The sequence below is a fragment of the Pituophis catenifer genome, unplaced genomic scaffold (assembly GCF_029215685.1).
Source record: "Pituophis catenifer annectens isolate HBS135680 unplaced genomic scaffold, rPitCat1.0.hap2 SCAF_1, whole genome shotgun sequence".
In the NCBI taxonomy this organism is placed as follows: domain Eukaryota; kingdom Metazoa; phylum Chordata; class Lepidosauria; order Squamata; family Colubridae; genus Pituophis; species Pituophis catenifer.
This window is the reverse complement of record NW_027256881.1, coordinates 297,723,728-297,741,899: the sequence shown is the minus strand read 5'-3', so window position 1 is coordinate 297,741,899 and position 18,172 is coordinate 297,723,728. Positions and strand designations below refer to the sequence as shown.

Sequence of the window (18,172 nt, the reverse complement as noted above, 5' to 3'; positions counted from 1 at the left end):
TGGTAATTCGGTCTCGGGGTCAGTTCCTCGTTCCCCTCTCGATGGCGAAGGCCGCCCGATTGCTAAGCATTGATTCTGCAATGCTAGCAATGGATGCTTCCTTCTAGCGGCGTCTTACTTAAAGCCCTCTGGGATGCCTGCAGTAGGTCAAGCCAGAAGGAGCTTCTCCATGAGAGCATCTGTGCCTGCACTGTGGGAACCGAGGTCTTATATACCTCCATTTTGGCTGGGGCATCCAGCATGAAAAACAATGAGCCTTTACCATATTAGACTGGTCTCAAGCCATTAACAGCTACCATTGCATGTCTGCCTGACCCCACAGAATCCAAAGTAGCCGCTGGATTTGCTTCAGCCTCCTAGGGGCGTCACATCTGGACTGAACCCATTCAGATAATCCCTGGCTGGAAGCAAAGAGTTAAACATCCTCTTTGTTTCTTAGGCCCACTTAGTGGTTGTTTGGGGTTTTCCTATGCCAATCGTATAACCCATAATAAGGGGTTGCCCATTTATTTTAATTTTATTGCTACTTTGGTCCATTCACTCAAGCAAATTTTAAGTAGTGTGATTCTTCACCAACCTCATCCAGTGGTCCTAAGGTTGCGCCCCAGATATCAGATCTTAGCCACTTGCTGCTTCTTTCTCTAAAGGAGAGCTGTAAGGTTTTAGTTTAGTATCATTGATTGAAAAGTTGGTTAACAATGGCTCTTTATTACAATAATTCTTCATAATATAGATATTTGCAAATGTTGCAGATTTTAGTTGCCAATGTAGTTTGATAGAATAACAAGTTGGAATAGCTTTAGATGTGGATTTAATTACTCTTCCCCCTTTTTCTTTGGAAGCCTTGTTCATTTTGCCCTGACAGCACCACTGGGTTTTGTTTATAGAAGAAAAGTTCCCTATTTTTTTCAATCTGCAAAAGGGAATCTTTCTTCTAAGGTGGCACTTGTTGTGACATGCAAAACACCTATGTTGACAGTCATAGGTATATCTGTGACCGTTCATATTGACGTATATGTTTCCTCATTTCTACCCTGTATGGCTGATGCTCAAAGTAATTGTGCCTTTGTCTCATGCATTGCAGGATGTAGATGGTAACAATCTGTTGAGAATGGCTACTTCTTAAGGAGAGTGTCCTTAGGATATTTTTTTGGAAATGGATTCAGAGTCCTGTAACCGAGCTTTCTCCCAGGCCCGTGTATATCTGGAACAAATTAGAAGCCGGGTTGCACCAGGGAGTATTGACATACATGGTCCTGGGAAGCGCGACTACCTGGTGGATGCAGCTAAGCAGATCCACCTGGCTCTGGAACGGGATGTAAGTGAAGACTATGAAGAAGCATTCAACCACTACAAGAACGGTGTGGATGTGCTGCTCAATGGGGTGCAAGGTAAGATGGGGTTGTGAAGTATCTTGGAGAAGATGGAGCTTGGAAGCAAGCGGATTGTTTGGTGGGTTGTACTCAGGGGTGAAATCCAGCAGGTTCTGACAGGTTCTGGAGAACCGGTAGCGGAAATTTTGAGTAGTTCGGAGAACCGGCCAATACCACCTCTGGCTGGCCCCAGAGCGGGGTGGGAATGGAGATTTTGCAATATCCTTCCCCCAGAAGTGGAGTGGGAATGGGGATTTTACAGTATCCTTCCCCTGGAATTGGGTGGGAATGGAGATTTTGCAGTATCCTTCCCCTGCCAAGCCTGCCAAGCCACGCCCACCAAGCCACGCTCACAGAACCAGTAGTAAAAAAAAATTGGATTTCACCACTGGTTGTACGATGGTGACTTACACATGATTATCAAGGGTGATTTTCTTCTGTTGATTAATCTACGTTTTTAGGATAGGTTCCAAATGACTCATCCAGGTGGATGAGTGTTATACCACTTTAAAGTGGTATAAGTGATCTAGATCGCTCTGGATGGCAGTTTGGGCTATGCTAGGTCATAAAATTATAGAAACAAGAAAAATTAAGCAGTACAATCAAAGGAAAATGAGTAGACATATTGAAAACAAGCATATGTTTATTTTTCCTATTTGTTAGATTTATATCCCACCTTTATTTTGTAAACTCAAGGGAATGTATACAATGCTCTCTCCTCCTTTTTTTCCACAACAACCCTATGAAGTCGGTTGGGCTGAAACATCTGGCCCAATGTCACTCAGCCAACTTTGCTGCTTAAAGAAGGCTTAGAACTCACAGGCTTCTGATTTCTAGGCCAGCGCCTTACCTACTATATCATTTAAAATTGTTTGATTGTTTCTCAGTGGGGAAGTGTAATTTGTTGCTATTTTTTTTATACATTATTTATTTTATTCAATTTCTATATCCGCCTAACTCAACCAAGTGACTCTTGGTTATGGAACAGGATATATCAAAATTCAACATGGCACAAAAGCCAAAGAAATAAACAAACAAACCAACAAGACCTCAACGTAAATTAATGCACATAACTCTTGACAGTGGATCCAAACAAGGAGCGCCGTGAAGCCGTGAAGAGGAAGATCACCCAATATCTAAAACGGGCAGAGGAGATCTTCAACTGTCACCTTCAACGTAATTTGGGGAGTGGCAATTCCACTGAAACGGTGAGAAACTGGAGTTGTGGAGTGTTAATAGGACTCTTAAGTAGATCCTGTAGTGTAGAATTCCCCAACCTTTCTGGCTTTGTGGATCAGTGGGCAGTGGGGGAGAGAGGAAGGTTCCTCACAAGGGGCCGGCAAGTGTGCATGTGTGCGTCGAGCTCCATTTGCGTGAGCAGTGGGCACACATGCTCAGCCACTGCTCGCGCATGCCTGCACTTGCCCACCACTTCCATGGCCCTGTTCTAAACCGCTCATGGCCCAGTAGTGGGCTGCAGACCAGGGGATGGGGACCTCTGCTTTAGTGACTCCAGTGTTTGAAACATTTCTGGAGACAGAGAGGATTAAAGCAGAGCAGTTGTGGAAGAGAACAGGCATGCCTTCAGAATGAAGGCTTTCTAGCATGAGAAGATGCTAGCCTTGATTTGAAAACCGAAGGGATCCAGTTTAAATCACTTGTCAATTCAGTGCCTCACAGAATAATCTGGTTAGATTGTAGATCCTCTATTCCAACATCCTGCCCAAAGCAGAATTTGCATGCTCTGCCAGACAAATGATTATCTCACCTTTGCTTAAAAACTTTTCTGCTACCTTTTGAGTGCACCCAGAAGTGCAAGATAGCAATAGTTTTAAGTTTTTAAAAAGAAAATGCTTGTTTAATTAGATATAGTATTTTTAATGAGGAATGTTAGGATACCATTCACCTTATGGCATGGGAGGAAACCAAATCTTAGTTACTTACACACATTTGGAGCCCCAGCTTGGGTACATATTCCATCTAGTTTAAGGAGAAAGGATCAACAGAAAGCCAGAAAAATGTTTTTTGTTGGCTATGAATCAAATCATAGGTCTTTTAGATTGATAAACCAGTTTGCTTATCTCTTATTCATTGCTCTCAGCAACGTTTCTCTGTGCAATCTACTCTGCTGGTTGGTAACACAACAACAATATCCTTAACAAGGAAGTTGCATGGAGACATGACATTCCATGCTTAATGGGTGATATGCTGTTTGAGGTCAATTTTAATTTTATTTACTTATTTATATCCCACCCTTATTATTTTTATAAATAACTCAAGGCGGCAAATATATCCATCACAACTTCCTCTTCCTATTTTCCTCACAATATCAACCCTGTGAGGTAGGTTGGGCTGAGAGAGACTGACTGACCAAAGGTCGCTCAGCTGGCTTTCATGGCCTAGGTGCGCCTTGAAAACTCATGAGCGCTCCATGGCTTAGGGCCCGGGTATTTACGAGACTGCCTTCTGCCGCCAGTAGCCTCCCACCAACCAGTACGCTCCCACAGAGAGGGGCTCCTCAGGGTTCTGTCGGCCAAACAATGTCGGCTGGCGGCCCCCAGGGGGAGAGTCTTCTCTGTGGGGGCACCAACCTGGTGCCCCCACAGAGCACCCTAGAACGAGCTGCCCCCGGAGATATGGCGGATCCTGGATCTGTGCGTTTTCCGCCGTGCCTTAAAGACGTTTTTGTTTCATCAAGCTGGGCTGACCTGACCATATTTTTTAAGTTGTTTTAATTTTAAATTGCTAAATTATGGGTTTTTTAATATGAGAGTGTTTTAACTGTGGGCCAAATTAATTTAATTGGTTTTTAATATTGTTTTAATTTTTGTATTTTCTGTATTTTATCTGCTGGCTGTTCACCGCCCCGAGTCCTTCGGGAGAAGGGCGGTATACAAAATAATAATAATAATAATAATAATAATAATAATAATAATAATAATAATAATAATAATAATAATAATAATCTCTTGTTTTCTAGCCTGGTGCCAAAATCACTAGACCATACTGGCCCTCCATAATAATTAATGTTACTGTCCTTTTTTTTTTTTTTTTGCTTATACATCTCCCATCACTTCTTTATATCTTTCTTGATCGGGATTCCCTGTGCACAGTCACTCATGCCCTCGTCACCTCTCGCCTTGACTACTGCAACGCTCTCTACATGGGGCTCCCCTTGAGGAGCACCCGGAGGCTCCAACTGGTCCAGAATGCAGCAGCGCGGGTAGTGACGGGAGCAGCCTGGCGCTCCCATGTAACACCGCTCCTGCGCGAGCTGCACTGGCTCCCAGTGGTCTTCCGGGTGCGCTTCAAGGTGTTGGTTATCACCTTTAAAGCGCTCCATGGCATAGGGCCTAGCTATCTTCGAGACCGCCTGCTGCCACCGACGATCTCCCATCGACCTGTGCGCTCCCACAGAGAGGGCCTCCTCGGGGTGCCATCAGCCAAACAGTGCAGGCTGGTGACCCCCAGGGGGAGGGCCTTCTCTGTGGGGGCACCTACCCTCTGGAATCAATTGCCTCCAGAGATAAGGAGAATCCAAGACCTCGGTGCCTTCCGCCGTGCCCTTAAAACCTTCCTTTTCCAGCAAGCCGGGCTGGCCTAATTTTTTAAGTGTTTTTAAGTGTTTTGTTTATTGTTTTTAATTAATGGGGCCAAATTTATATATGTATATTTTAACTGTATTTTAATATTTGTACTTGATGTTTTTACTTGGCTGTTCACCGCCCTGAGTCCTCAGGGAGAAGGGCGGTATACAAATTCAAAATAAAATAAAATAAAAATAAAATAAATATCCCAATTACATTAAATGTTAAATCCTGGACATTATAACACAACACAACATTTCTCCTAAATTATTCTGGATTCTTAAATTCAATTTGGAATGTTTCTATTCATTTCTGTTTTATCAGAATTCTCAGATGGATAGAAACCTCTTACCTGAAATCATGAATATGACTTTTCCCCTTAAACAAAGGTTGTTAATATTAAGGTTGGAATTGTTATAATCAGTTACTTTCTCCATTTTTAATCCATAATAGCAAGTCAAAAGCCTGCATAGGTGTACTCAAATTGATTTGTGTGTGTGTCACATTATAACTATTATAAAGAAGTCCTTGATTTGAGGTTGACACTTCATGTCATCCATGCAGTTCCCTTGACAACAGTATAAGTTGCTTGCTGCCACTGCCATCTTCTAACATGCCTTTTACAGACTCCTGAAAAGTCAACATTTCTGGGATTAAACAATTATAATATTTTTGACTCACTTGTTTAATTGGATTCTCTTTATCTAGTTCTAGGACTTGTGTGAAGAACAGACGTTTTAGGTCGTATTTATGCAGAAATATTAAAAAATGTGTTTCCTGATCTTTTAAGTAGCACTGTAAATTTTTTTAAAAGATAAAATTGTTAAGAATTTTGATTATAATAGTAAAATCTAATACAAACTAAACTTAAAGAAAAAAAATTAGAAGAACCAAAAAATTGAAGGAAAAAAGAAGAAAAAGAAAAGTAAGAATATAATAATAAAAAAAAGAAAAATATATAAAGAAGTGACTTCCAACTTTCATCACAACAAATATAAACAGATCCAGTGACTTCACCCCCTCTAAGGTTAAAACATTTATTTCTTCATCTCACATCCCATTCTTACTATCATCAAATCCATAAAATATCATCTTTTCAGTTCTCCCAAAGGTGCTTTTTCAAGAGGCAACTGGACTGTCTGGTTTTTCTTTGAATATATTTTGCTTCTCATCCAAGAAGCTTCTTTCAGCTTCTTCACTGCTGAATAAGCTTCTTGGATGAGAAGCCGGGGTGAAATCCAGCAGGTTCTGACAGGTTCTGGAGAACTGGTAGCGGAAATTTTGAGTAGTTCGGAGAACCGGCAAATACCACCTCTCGCTGGGCCCAGAGTAGGGTGGGAATGGAGATTTTGCAGTATCCTTCCCCTGGAGTGGGGTGGGAATCAGTGGTGGGTTGCCCCCGGTTCACACTGGTTCTGTAGAACCAGCAGTAAAACCTGTGGGAGGTTATGCCCACTGACCCCGACATCTTCTGTAGATGTGCAGAAGCTTCTGCGCTTGTGCAGAAGAGTGCGCGCATGGCCCCGCTGCAAACCAGTAGTAAAGGTAAGTAGAACCCAACCCTGGTGGGAATGGAGATATTGCAGTATCCTTCCCTTGCAATGCCCACCAAGCCACACCCACCACGCCACACCATGCCCACCAACCCACGCCCACAGAACCAGTAGTAAAAAAATTTGGATTTCACCACTGATGAGAAGCGAAATGCCTTCAAAACCAAAAAATCCAGTTGTCTCTTGAAAAACCATCTTTAGGACAACCATAATCTGGATGACTGAGAATCTCAATAGACTTTTCAGTTCTTGTGTCAGCAGAAAGTCCATAAAAGATTTCCAGAAGTAACTACATATCTTGTTTTAACCTTAAGCCAAGTTTATATTCCTTTTTACTTCTAAAAAATTTAATTCATTCAAATATCATTGATTTCTCTTCATTCCTTCTTCGTCCCATCTCACGGAGTTCTTCAAGGCTTTAAGAAGTTTCTTTTGTAACTCTAATAGAAAATAATTATCTAGGGAGGAATGGAATACTAGAGGTAGAGGAGATGATGGAAATTTTCTCCTGATATTAATGGAACCTAACCACATGGCCACATCTTTTCCATGTGAGTCCTAGAATGCTTTTAACATTATGATTGATGTGTAATATTTGCAGCACATTTGGGCTTGGAAAAGTCAGTAAAGTTGCATTGCTATTAATTATCTGACTCCATTTTGTACCACTTCAAATGAAGATTTGCTTCCTTCCTTATTGGTTGTAGGGTTACAGCAGTCTTCGCTTCCGTCCAATAAGGACACTCAGCACACCAGTGGAGAATCTCAAGCACTGTAAAGTAGTGGGAATAATTGATAAGGTAAACTCACTGTTTATGCTGGAGATATCTAGCTTCAGACCATACAAATTCCAGAAGAGCAGCTGTAACATGGTTGTGACAAAAGCAGGCATGATTGGTTCTAGAGAACCAACAAGCAGTCCTAGAGAATTATAAAAACTAATCTGCCTATTGTAGCAAATGTGTTTTCACACTGGAGCCTCATTAAAGCAAGCGTTTCACCTTTTTTTTTTTTTTTTTTTTTGATTTATATGCCGCCCTTCTCCGGAGACTCAGCGCGGCTTACAATGTGCTCAGCAATAGCCTTCATCCTTTTGTATATTTATACAAAGTCAGCTTATTGCCCCCACAACTGGGTCCTCAATTTACCTACCTTAGAAAGGATGGAAGGCTGAGTCAACCTTGAGCCTTGATGAGATTCGAACCTGCAGTAATTGCAGGCAGCTGGTCTTAATAACCAACTTAATAACAGGGTGCCTTAGACCACTGTACTACCAAGGCTCTTTGATCAGGACTGTCAAAACTCGCGGCCCGCAGGCTGGATGCATCATGCGCTGGTCACGCCCACACCCGGTTTAGCGAAGGGGGGAAAAGTCTCGATATGTCATGTGATGATGCCATGATGACGCCAATTTGACACCCCTGACTTTGATTAAGACAGTCTAAAATATAATCAGCAACATCTGGAAAGTGAAGGAATTTTCCTTAGAGATTATCTGTATGTCCAACATAAAAAGCTCAATAAGGCTGAGCAATTCTGAAATTGGATTGAAGAATCAAAGAATTAAGAGAAGGATGAGGATGAAATCTTAAGAGTAAGTAGTTCGTGGTGTTCTAGGGTTTAAAGCAGGGGTCCTCAAACTTGGCAGGTTTAAGTCTTGTGGACTTCAACTCCCAGAATTCTCCAGCCAGCATAGCTGCTAGAGAATTTTGGGAGTTGAAGTCCACAAGTCTTAAAGCTGCCAAGTTTGAAGACCTCTGGTCTAAAGGCAGATATTTCTAGTTGTAGAACAGAATCTCCAGTTGATTTCAGGTAGTCCTCAACTTATGACCCCAATTGATCTCAAAATTTCCATTGCTAAGCAACGTGGTTGTTAAGCCCCATTTTACAACCTTTTTTTGCCATGATTGAGCAAATCACTACAATTGTGACTCATGCGGCTGTTTAGTGAATTTAGCTTCCCCTATTGCCTTTGCTTGTCAGAAGTTCTCTAGGACACTTACAAATGATAATTCCACAACCCTGGGATGCTGCAACCATTCGAATATATGCTGTTTGCCAAGCACTCAGTCACATGACTGGGAGGGATGCTGCAATGGTCATAAGTGTGAAAATTGGTCACAAGTTGCCTTTTTCAGTGCCGTTGTAACTTTGGTCATTAAAAGAATGGTGGTAAATTGGGGACTTTGTGTGCCAACAGATTAATATAGGAGCAGACCCATCCTGAGATGTTGACATATATTGTGTTGCTTATAGGTGCAAATAGTGCAGGATCCAGCTACTGGGGACACCTTTATATTGAAGGTATGTGCTTTTCCCTTTTTCTGTTCTCTTTTATGGTTCTAGATATGGCACCACTGTGTAAGTAACATTGAATTATTTCCCCCTGAATCTCTGTTTCTGGGACCATTGCAGAATAGGAGCATACTAAATGTTTTTTAAATGTGACCGTTTGGGCAGTCTGGATTGTTCTGAGCACTGTGACTGAACCTTTTCTTTGCTATTTGGATTTGGAGGTTTTTTTTTTGTTTTTTTTTGTTTTTAATCCAGCTGTGTCAGTATGGTAGCAGGAACCAATTGAGGAAGGGGTGAGGATTTAGACCCATTTTATCTAATTTGGGCCTATTTTATTGGTCCTTAGCAATTTTGCATATTGCAAAAAAAGTAGTTGACGTCTCTTGTTCTGAAGGAAGTTATAAACAGATCGGCTTTTTGTCACATTAACAGATATATTCAACCTTAGTAACAGTATTAATTATATTACCTTAATATGTAAAATCTTCCACCTTTAACCTTTAATATTGTTCATTAAAACTCATTGGTGCTGATTTCATATATGGCACCTCTCTCTATCAGCAGTGGTGGGTTTCAAACATTTTTACTACCGGTTCTATGGGTATGGCTTGGTGGGCGTGGCTTGGTGGGCGTGGCAGGAGAAGGATACTGTAAAATCTCCATTCCCACCCCACTCCAGGGGAAGGTTATGCAAAATCCCCATTTCCTCCCGATCAGCTAGGACTTGGGAGGCAGGGAATAGATGGGGACAGGGCCAGTCAGAATTTTTCCTACCGGTTCTCCGAACTACTCAAAATTTCCGCTAACAGTTCTCCAGAACTGGGCAGAACCTGCTGAAACCCACCTCTGTCTATCAGGGTTTGCTTAATTGGAGGAAAGGGGCAGGGAGGGACATTTCCTGTTTTTCTTCCCCCCTTTACGACCTTCTGTTCTTCTGATATTGTCCTGAGAGTTCCTTTAACTCTCTAGAGCAGCTTTAAAGAGGGAAGCAGGAACTGTGAAGTTCACTTCCTCTAAAGCAGGCCTGTCAAACTGGTGGCCTACAGGCTGAATGCGTCACGCTTAGGCTACGCCCATCCAGCTACGCAAAGGTAAAAAATGTGACACAATCAAGCTTGACACCTGTGCTCTAGGGCACTAGTGTCAAACTTGCCACATCACGTTGCCGTCACGTGACGTTTCATGACGTTTTTCCCATTTGCGGAGCTGGGATGGGCATAGCCTGTGTGTGATGCATTCGGCCCGTGGGCCGCCAGTTTACACCCTTGCTCTAGAGTAAGCCAAATTCCTCCAAGTGCTAGATTTATCCCTGTGAGAATATGGAAGAGGGCATATATGTAAGTATGTACTTGCGTCTTATTTACATGCTGATTGAGATAATAGACTAGATAAAAAGGTTGGTTTATGAGAAGAAAGTTCCATGATTTGTAATACGGGCAGGTGAAGATGGTAATTGTTTGTAAGTGCTGCGAAGACTAGAAGCCACTTTTTTAGATATAGGTAGTCCTCTATTTACAACCATAATTGGGACCAAGTTTCTGTTGCTAAGCAAAATGATTGTTAAGTAGGTCACACCTGATTTTACAATCTTTTTTGGTATGGTTCTTAAGCAAACCACTGCAGTTGTTAAAAAAAAAGTGTGATCATTAAGCAAATCCAGTTTTCCCATTAACTTTGTTGAAAATAGGCTGGGAAAGTTGCATGCAATGATCACGTGATCCTGGGAGATGCAGCCATTGTTAATACTTGCCAATTGCCAAATGCCTGAATTTTGATTGTGGGGATGCTGTAATGGGCATAAATCACTTTTTTCAATGCCCTTGTAACTTCGAACGGTAAACAAATAGTTAAGATGAGGACTATCTGTATCTTCCTTTTTCTTTTCCTTTTTTTATCTTTCATACACCTCTTTCATACAGCCATATGCCTCTGTATATTAATGATTTAACCATGGAGGTGGTTAGCACATCAAGTTTCTGGGTGTGCAGCTAACGAGTAGGTTAGCTTGGTCACTCAACAGTGAGACATTGGTGAAGCAGACACAGCAACACCTGCATTTTCTGCTTCACATGAGAAAAGTTCCATCTTCCTTCCCCTGTCCATACCACTTTTTATAGAGAGATGATCGAGAGCATCCTGTCATATTGCATTACTGTCTAGTTTGGAAGCATCACTGCTTCGGACAGGAAGGGGGTGCGGAGAGTGGTGAGGACAGCAGTGAACAGCAGAAAATATCATTGGTAGCTCACTTCCTTCTATCCAGGACTTGGCATATAAGCGCTGCTTGAGCAGAGTCCACAGGATTGTCAGGAATGCTACACATCTTCTTCATGACCAGTTTTCCTTGTTATCTTCTGGGAAGAGGCTTCGTGGTATTTGAAGCAGAACATCCAAATTCAGTCACAGTTTTGGTCCATATAGTATCAAACTTGTGAACTCTCAAGTTTCCTTTTTCTGTTATGTATTCAAAACATAGGGTGTTTTGTGTGTGTAGCATGTATATATGTGTTGTGTGTGTGTGTGTGTGTGTGTGTGTGTGTACTTTTGAGAGTGGGAAACCGAATTTCATTTTTAAGGTGTGCCAGCATGCTCACAGTAAAATAATGACAATAAAGGTTATCTATCTTATCTTTTACTTTCTCTTTTATCCTTCTATAATTTCTTTTTTATTTCTTCTTTTATGTTTTTGAAGTTTTTAAAATGTTTGTAAAATCTTTTAATGAAAATTATTTTTTAAAAAAGAGATAATATATTAGAAAAATTATGAAGGAATTCTGTAGTCTGTGTGGAATGGTGCTTTTTGAAGAAAGAACAGTAAGAATAAGGATGGGCTTTTAACCCCACTGGTAAGCTACTGGACTCCTCTGGCCCAAGAAGACCCTTAGCTTATTTTTTCTGATACTATTTTCTTTTTATCAGAGTATCCCCAAATCCTATGTGGAGACCCGGGAAAGACAGACCATCATCCCACATGGAATCCCCTTTATGACAGAATTACTGCGCTATTCTGTAAGTAAGGATTCCATCTTCCTCCACTTGGAACATGTCAAAGGTGAGTATTTATTGCTAGATACGTTGCATTCCTGATTCCATCTTCCAGACCTGTCTTCTGTAAAAATGTTGGGTAATTCATGCAAGAGAAATATGTCATATCATCTTTTCTGATTAATAAAAATGCTGTCAGACTTCTTCAGTTTTTTTGCTACCATAGATTTAACGGTTCTCCTCCTACAATAAATATAAAAGAAGATATACAAGAAATTGAACCTGGAGAGACCACAAGAAGGTCCCACTGACAGCTCTGCCAATAGCAGAAAGCAAGGTTGCAGCCCACATATAGAAAGATAATTACTTGTTTGTGATCCAGTAAGAACGAATTATAGTGAGCCATCTGAATTCTGATTAATAGTAGTGGCTAGTATTGACAGAATAATAGGCGAAGCTAATAGAGATCTGGGGTTGCAGTGTTTCCAACTATTTCTAGCTGGTACTTTTCTCCCTTTTTACAGGAGGAAACCTCTGGTCATATCTTCGTTCCCATCATGGTTCTGCCTCTGTCCGTTCTCCTTTGCTGAGTCCAAAGCTCACTTTGGATTTTGGGTATATTAGGGAAGAGGAGCACATAGAAAACCTTCATGAAACTGGTTCTGACTCTCAGCAGAGCTGCAAGATCTATTCTGAAAACAACAATGGCCCAATTCCTGTATCTGTAAATCATCCCCTGTTGAAAAAAATGGACTGTTTGATGTCTGTGAAACATTCATCCAGCCCTAGAACCTCAAGTGACCACAGGTGGCATACTGAAAAGGCAGGTGGACCATGGAAGAAGAATCTAAGCACAGCCCATCCCATTCCTGGTGCTACAGTATCTACAAGCAAAACAGTACCTCAAGAACATAATCACTCAGTCAGTCAGAGATTGACTTTTAAATCCTGTGATTCCTTTATGACAATTAATGGCATTGGAAATGTATCTGGGAAAGAGACTTCTCAGCCAGAACCAAAGCCACAAACAGGTGAAAAATTTAGCCGTGCTGCCTTAGAGGTAACAAGAGGATACAACAAATCAAATGCAGAAACTCCATGGCAAAACCAGTTGTATCCTGGAACTCTTGAAGAGGACCACAGAGAAGCAAGAGAAGAAGACATTTTTATTCAGAGGGCACCAATTCTTGATCACAAACATTTCAAAACCCAATCAACAATAGGATGGCATGGATCTTCAGTGGAACCAGTTGCCCAAAGCCATACCCCTGTCAGTTGGGTCATAAATGAGGAGCAGATCCAAGTTTGGGCAGCTGAATTGATTTTGGCTCTGGAAGGTCTCCACCAACAGGGAATCTTGTGCCAGGATCTCAACCCACGAAATTTACTTTTAGACAATACTGGTAGGTTTTTCTTAAGAAAGAACTGAAGGAAAACTTTAGTCCACATGTGGACTAGTGATAGATGATTTTATTAAAAAATCACTTTTCACTTGTTCTTGAGCTTCATAGCATGATGTAAAATAAATATTCTTTCATTATTATATAATATGGTCAAAGTATTTGGAGGACAGTGCTCTTTAGAGTCATTTGGCTCATCTTTGTCTTTTTTCCTTTGACATAAAGGGAAACAATGATGGACTGCATGCATCATTGTATATTACAATGGGGGCTTCAGATGTACACCTGGGATAAATTGAGTCATTCAATTTAAGAAATGGAAAAGTGTTGCTTGGCTTTGCAGTGCTAACTCTTGTTGACATTCTTCATAGGTCACCTCCGTCTCACATTCTTTGGCCAGTGGAGTGAGGTTGAGCCGCAGTGCAGCAGCCAAGCGGTAGATGATTTATATTGTGCTCCAGGTATGGCTAAGGACTATTGTAACCCTGCCTTTTATATCTGGAAAGGCTCATATACAATATTGTTACATGGGGGGAAGGGAATTAACAATAGTGTATTGGGACTGCCATATAGCAGCGGCCCCCAAACCTTTTGGGCACCAGGGACCGGTTCCATGGAGAGAAGTTTTCTGTGGGCCGGGGGGGGGGCATAGTTTTGTGTGCTGCCTGCATCCCATGGATGGAGCTTCACTTATTTGCATGCCTGGCTTCTGGCATGCCACAGCCTGGTGCTGGTTCACCGACTGGGGGTTGGGGACCCTTACTTTATAGGACTGCTCCAAAAAATATTTAGAGGTTTTTTATAAGGCTGCTCCAAAAATATTTAGCCTATTATAGAACTGCTTCAAAAGTATTTAAAGGTTTTGTCGATGTCGGGGTTTTTTTTACATCTCTAGGTTTTAATTTAAGTTTATGTGCTTGGTTGTTTTTGCAGAAGTGGGTGGAATTTCTGAACTGACAGAAGCCTGTGATTGGTGGAGTTTTGGAGCGCTACTTTATGAATTATTGAATGGAGTGGTAAGTAGGTTGAAGCCACTGAATCTGTATGTGTAATCAAATATTAAGATCCCAGAAAAATGGCTACCAATAGCACTAACTAGAAATGTAACATCAATAGGAGTTCAGTTCTACGACGCCTTTTTTGGACTCCCTACCTGAGATACTGGATCTCATTGCTGGATTGGTAGGTGGAGTTCCTGAAGCTTACTGTTCTGGAGGATTTCAACTTGCCTTCCCTGGAAGTGGCTCATGATGATGATGTTCCATGATCTTGACTCCGGTCATTCAGAGCCTAGTTTACACTGAGGCCAGTCATTAGATCTGGTTCTTATCTTGGGTCACTTGAAATGCAATCTAAGCTCTGGGACATTAAAAGCTGTCCCCTGTCATGGTTGGATGGCAGATTGCTGTGAAGCTGTCTATTTGGTGCCACAAGCCTTTGTAGATAGGATGGTCCCATTCAGTTGGCCCTCCTGAGGTATCAAGTTTCTCTCTGGGAGTTGGGGAATTTTTCCAGCTGATAGTGGGTTGTTCCATCGAGGCTTTAGCTATTTGTTGCACTAAGGTAGAAATGTTGCACTTAAGCAGACTTGAACCTGAATGCCACTCCCAACTTCCAACTCTGGCAAGAGGGGTCAGGAAGGAGGCATGGCTTTTCAAGCTTCTCCAGGTAATTAAGCGGACCAAGAGTTAGCTAGAGTACCATTGATGTACGATGAGTAGTGGTTCTGACATAACATGAATGAGAGCCAATATTCGGGTCTACCCTAGGGCAATAAGAGCAGTAAAATCTTGATATTTCTCCATTGTTACTGTGTCTGCAGATTGCTGCCCAGTAGCCTACTTTGAAGAGTTTGGGCCCCTGCTGGGTAGGGATAGGAACGAGAAGCACCTGAGCTGTGAGGAATTCTCTAGACACCTGAAGATAAAATCACACTGATTTACTCAGATTACTCAGAGGAGATAGTTGAGGCTTTGTATAGCAAAACACCTGGGATGAGTTTGACCCTGTGAATCTTGAGAAAGAGGACAGGGTTATTTACAACCTCAGCTTAGCCACTTGCACTCTGAACTCTTGCCCTTCCTGGTTGGTGAAAGCCTTCAGGATGGTGACGGAGAGCTGGATTGGGATATTAGTGAATGTTTCCTTGAGAGGTATTATTACTGCACTCTCTGAAGAAGCAATGGTACATCCCCTCCTCAAGAAGCCATCAATTGAGCCAGATATGCTGAACTATCAATCGCCTCTTTAGAGGGAACATAGTGGAGATAGTGGTTGGGCTGCAGCAGCAGCAGCCACCTTGGAAGAAATAGTGGATTATCTTGTCCTGTTTCAATCAGGTTTTTTACTTGGGTTTAGCACAAAGTTTGCATTGATCTTGCTCATGGATGGTTTCTGGTAGACTGTGACAGGTAATGCTCCCTCCTGGCCCTGCTTGTCCTTTCAGCAGCTCTTGATACCGTCAGTCGTTGTTTTGAGCCATCTCAGGGGGGAGCAGGAGTAGGAACATGTTTGCAGTGGTTCTCCTTCCTGAAAGGACAGTTCTAGTTGGTTGTGATAGGGGAAGAAGTTGAGTCCTAGGCCCCTAAATGATGGTGTCACAGGGCTTGATGCTCCCCCACCCCTATTTAATATGTGCATGACTCTGCTGGATAAAATCATCCATCACTATGGGGCTTCTATGGAATATTCTTCTTCTCCAACATCGGAACAGCCTTCTCCTTCCTGGTTTTCAGGAAATTAGGGAAAATCTGGCTATACCAATAAGCCATATTCTATCATAATTGGCCATTCCATCAAGCCAAGTTCATTATACCTATCCACAAGAGAGAATTGGCTTTGTTTTTCTGAATGTGTCTCCCAGTTTTATATCATTATATTGTTCCATTTGTTTTTTTTAATTGGTTAGTATTGTTTTAATCATAATTACATACTGTGACATGGTATGGCTCTTAGAATTGGCTGATTGGAGCAGCCTATAAGGCAAGTTAAGCAAGTAATTAAATAAATTAGATGTCAGCACAACTGCAACACACCTACATAGGGCTGCCTCTGAATCTCTTCTGTATGGCACTGCCATTGAAGATTGTCCTTTAAAGACAACTGGTACAAAACGTAGTGGCTTACATTTTGGCTAATAAGGGCCTCCATACCAACATAACACCTATAACCACTGCACTGGTTCCCAGTCACTGCAACTCAACTTTAAAACTCAGTTTGGTTTAGGACCAAAGTACCTGTAATATCACCTCCTCCACAGAGAAGCAAATCAACCATTATGGTGATTCAATTAGTCCAGCTAACTAACCTAACTGTAGTTTTTGGAGGCAAAAAGAAGAGTTGCAAATAATAGTTTTCATTAGCAGCCCCTGAACCTTGGAATATTCTTTCATCGGTTTAGGACAGCTCTTTAATTTGGGATTCCCAGAAGAGAGTGAAAATGGAGTTGTTCTGAAGGGGATTTGTTCATTGTTGAATGATATCACTATGTAGATAGTAGGTATTTATGATAGTTTGATGGACTATGAAGGACATTGTTTGACATTGTGTTTTAAGGTATGTAATGTGTTCTATGTGAGGTGATTCAATTATGACTGAAGTAGGTTTTAATTAGTGCAGAATCAGATACTGAATCCCATGGAGTTTACTATTTGTGCACTATTTAGAATTCTAGAATTATGACTGTATGTAAAATATGGTAATTGGAATTTAGAATTATATGTCAAATATGGTAATTGGTTACAGCTCAATGGAAGTAGCAGTGGAAAAAGTAGTAATGAACCCCGTCTTTTTGTACTTGTAGAGTTTGTATCTGAAAAAGTCTATTAAAAGCATTTCTTAAAACGATGAAAACAAATCGCAAAAATTACAGGCAACAGCACATATAGTACGGGCATACATGAAGATAAACAAGTGCAGACTGAAGTACTGTAGCAGTGTCTAAACTCTAATGCTAGATTAGCACTAATCTCATACTTTCAACTGCTCATTTTTATTTATTAAATTTTTATGCAGCCCATCTCCTCTGTAAAGTGACTCTGGGCGGCACATGCACTAACCTTGCATGAACTGAATTTCTGTTTGCATTAAATGTGACCTGATATTGTTATACAATTTGCAGTAAACAGAATGTTGCATTATTCAAACTCACGTTAATCATGATCTAGCTGTACAACTACAATAATATAAGCGTACCAAGTGTCTGCACTTGAGATCTTCGTACTGGTAGTTGTTAATTTTGTTAATACATTGTCGCCTTTAGTGAGTGCTATAGTATTGTCTTATAAGCAAAGGCAGCTAATGATCCGGTTTCTAAATAGCTCCACTTCTTTTTCAGTCTTTATTGCTGAATCATCCCTCAGGGATTCATCCATACACCCAGATCTATCTTCCAGAAAAGCTCAGCCAATCTGCTTCGTCACTGCTCTCAGAGGTAAGGTTGCTATTCAAGCATGGGAAGTGCAAGATTAGCAAGAAATAAATGAAATCGCATGCAGTGCAATTCTGAATTACAATTTTTTTTTTTTTTAGCTGCTGCAGTATGAACCTAAGCAACGTTTGGGCTCTGGTGAAAATGGTGCGAGCAAGATTAAGTCACACAGTTTTTTCAATTCGATTCAATGGAATAAGATGGTTGCAAACTAAATTCTAAATGCAAGGGATGGTGGAAGAAGTATATTTGGTGGAACACCAACTTGAGAAGTTTATCTGTCGAATTGTGCTCCAGATGATCCATATCCATTGAAAAGCACTTCCTATAAGCTGTATGAATTGGAGATACTAGCACAGCTGTCGCTTAGGGAAGAATCCACAGAATTGGCCTGGGATCTGTGTGCTCAAAAGAAATCAAAAGGACACTTCTGCTCCTTTTCTTCCTAATTGTGTGCCAGCAGCAGCTCCATGAAAATCCTAGACACCTCAAGTTTCCTATAAGGCAGCGGTTACCAAATTGTAGCCCTAAAAATGTCCAATGTAACCCA

The 18,172-nt window shown here is 41.2% G+C and overlaps 1 protein-coding gene across 1 annotated transcript; it reads left to right on the top strand.

Moving 5' to 3' along the window:
* The first annotated feature begins 1,156 nt into the window (after positions 1 to 1,156).
* Positions 1,157 to 17,837, top strand: RPS6KL1 (ribosomal protein S6 kinase like 1). Its single transcript, XM_070940862.1, has 10 exons — positions 1,157 to 1,391; positions 2,457 to 2,581; positions 7,221 to 7,313; positions 8,770 to 8,817; positions 11,728 to 11,860; positions 12,318 to 13,196; positions 13,565 to 13,654; positions 14,127 to 14,209; positions 17,530 to 17,625; positions 17,724 to 17,837. The coding sequence occupies exons 1-10, from the start codon at positions 1,157 to 1,159 to the stop codon at positions 17,835 to 17,837; spliced, it is 1,896 nt and encodes a 631-aa protein (XP_070796963.1).
* The last annotated feature ends 335 nt before the right edge of the window (positions 17,838 to 18,172 follow it).

What these genes read in the sequence shown, in the direction of transcription:
- RPS6KL1 (XM_070940862.1), top strand. Translation starts at nt 1,157, where the DNA reads ATGGATTCAGAGTCCTGTAACCGAGCTTTCTCCCAGGCCCGTGTATAT. An exon ending in GTGGCAATTCCACTGAAACG is followed by an intron (nt 2,582 to 7,220) that starts GTGAGAAACTGG and finishes TATTGGTTGTAG; the next exon opens with GGTTACAGCAGTCTTCGCTT. An exon ending in TGATTTATATTGTGCTCCAG is followed by an intron (nt 13,655 to 14,126) that starts GTATGGCTAAGG and finishes TTGTTTTTGCAG; the next exon opens with AAGTGGGTGGAATTTCTGAA.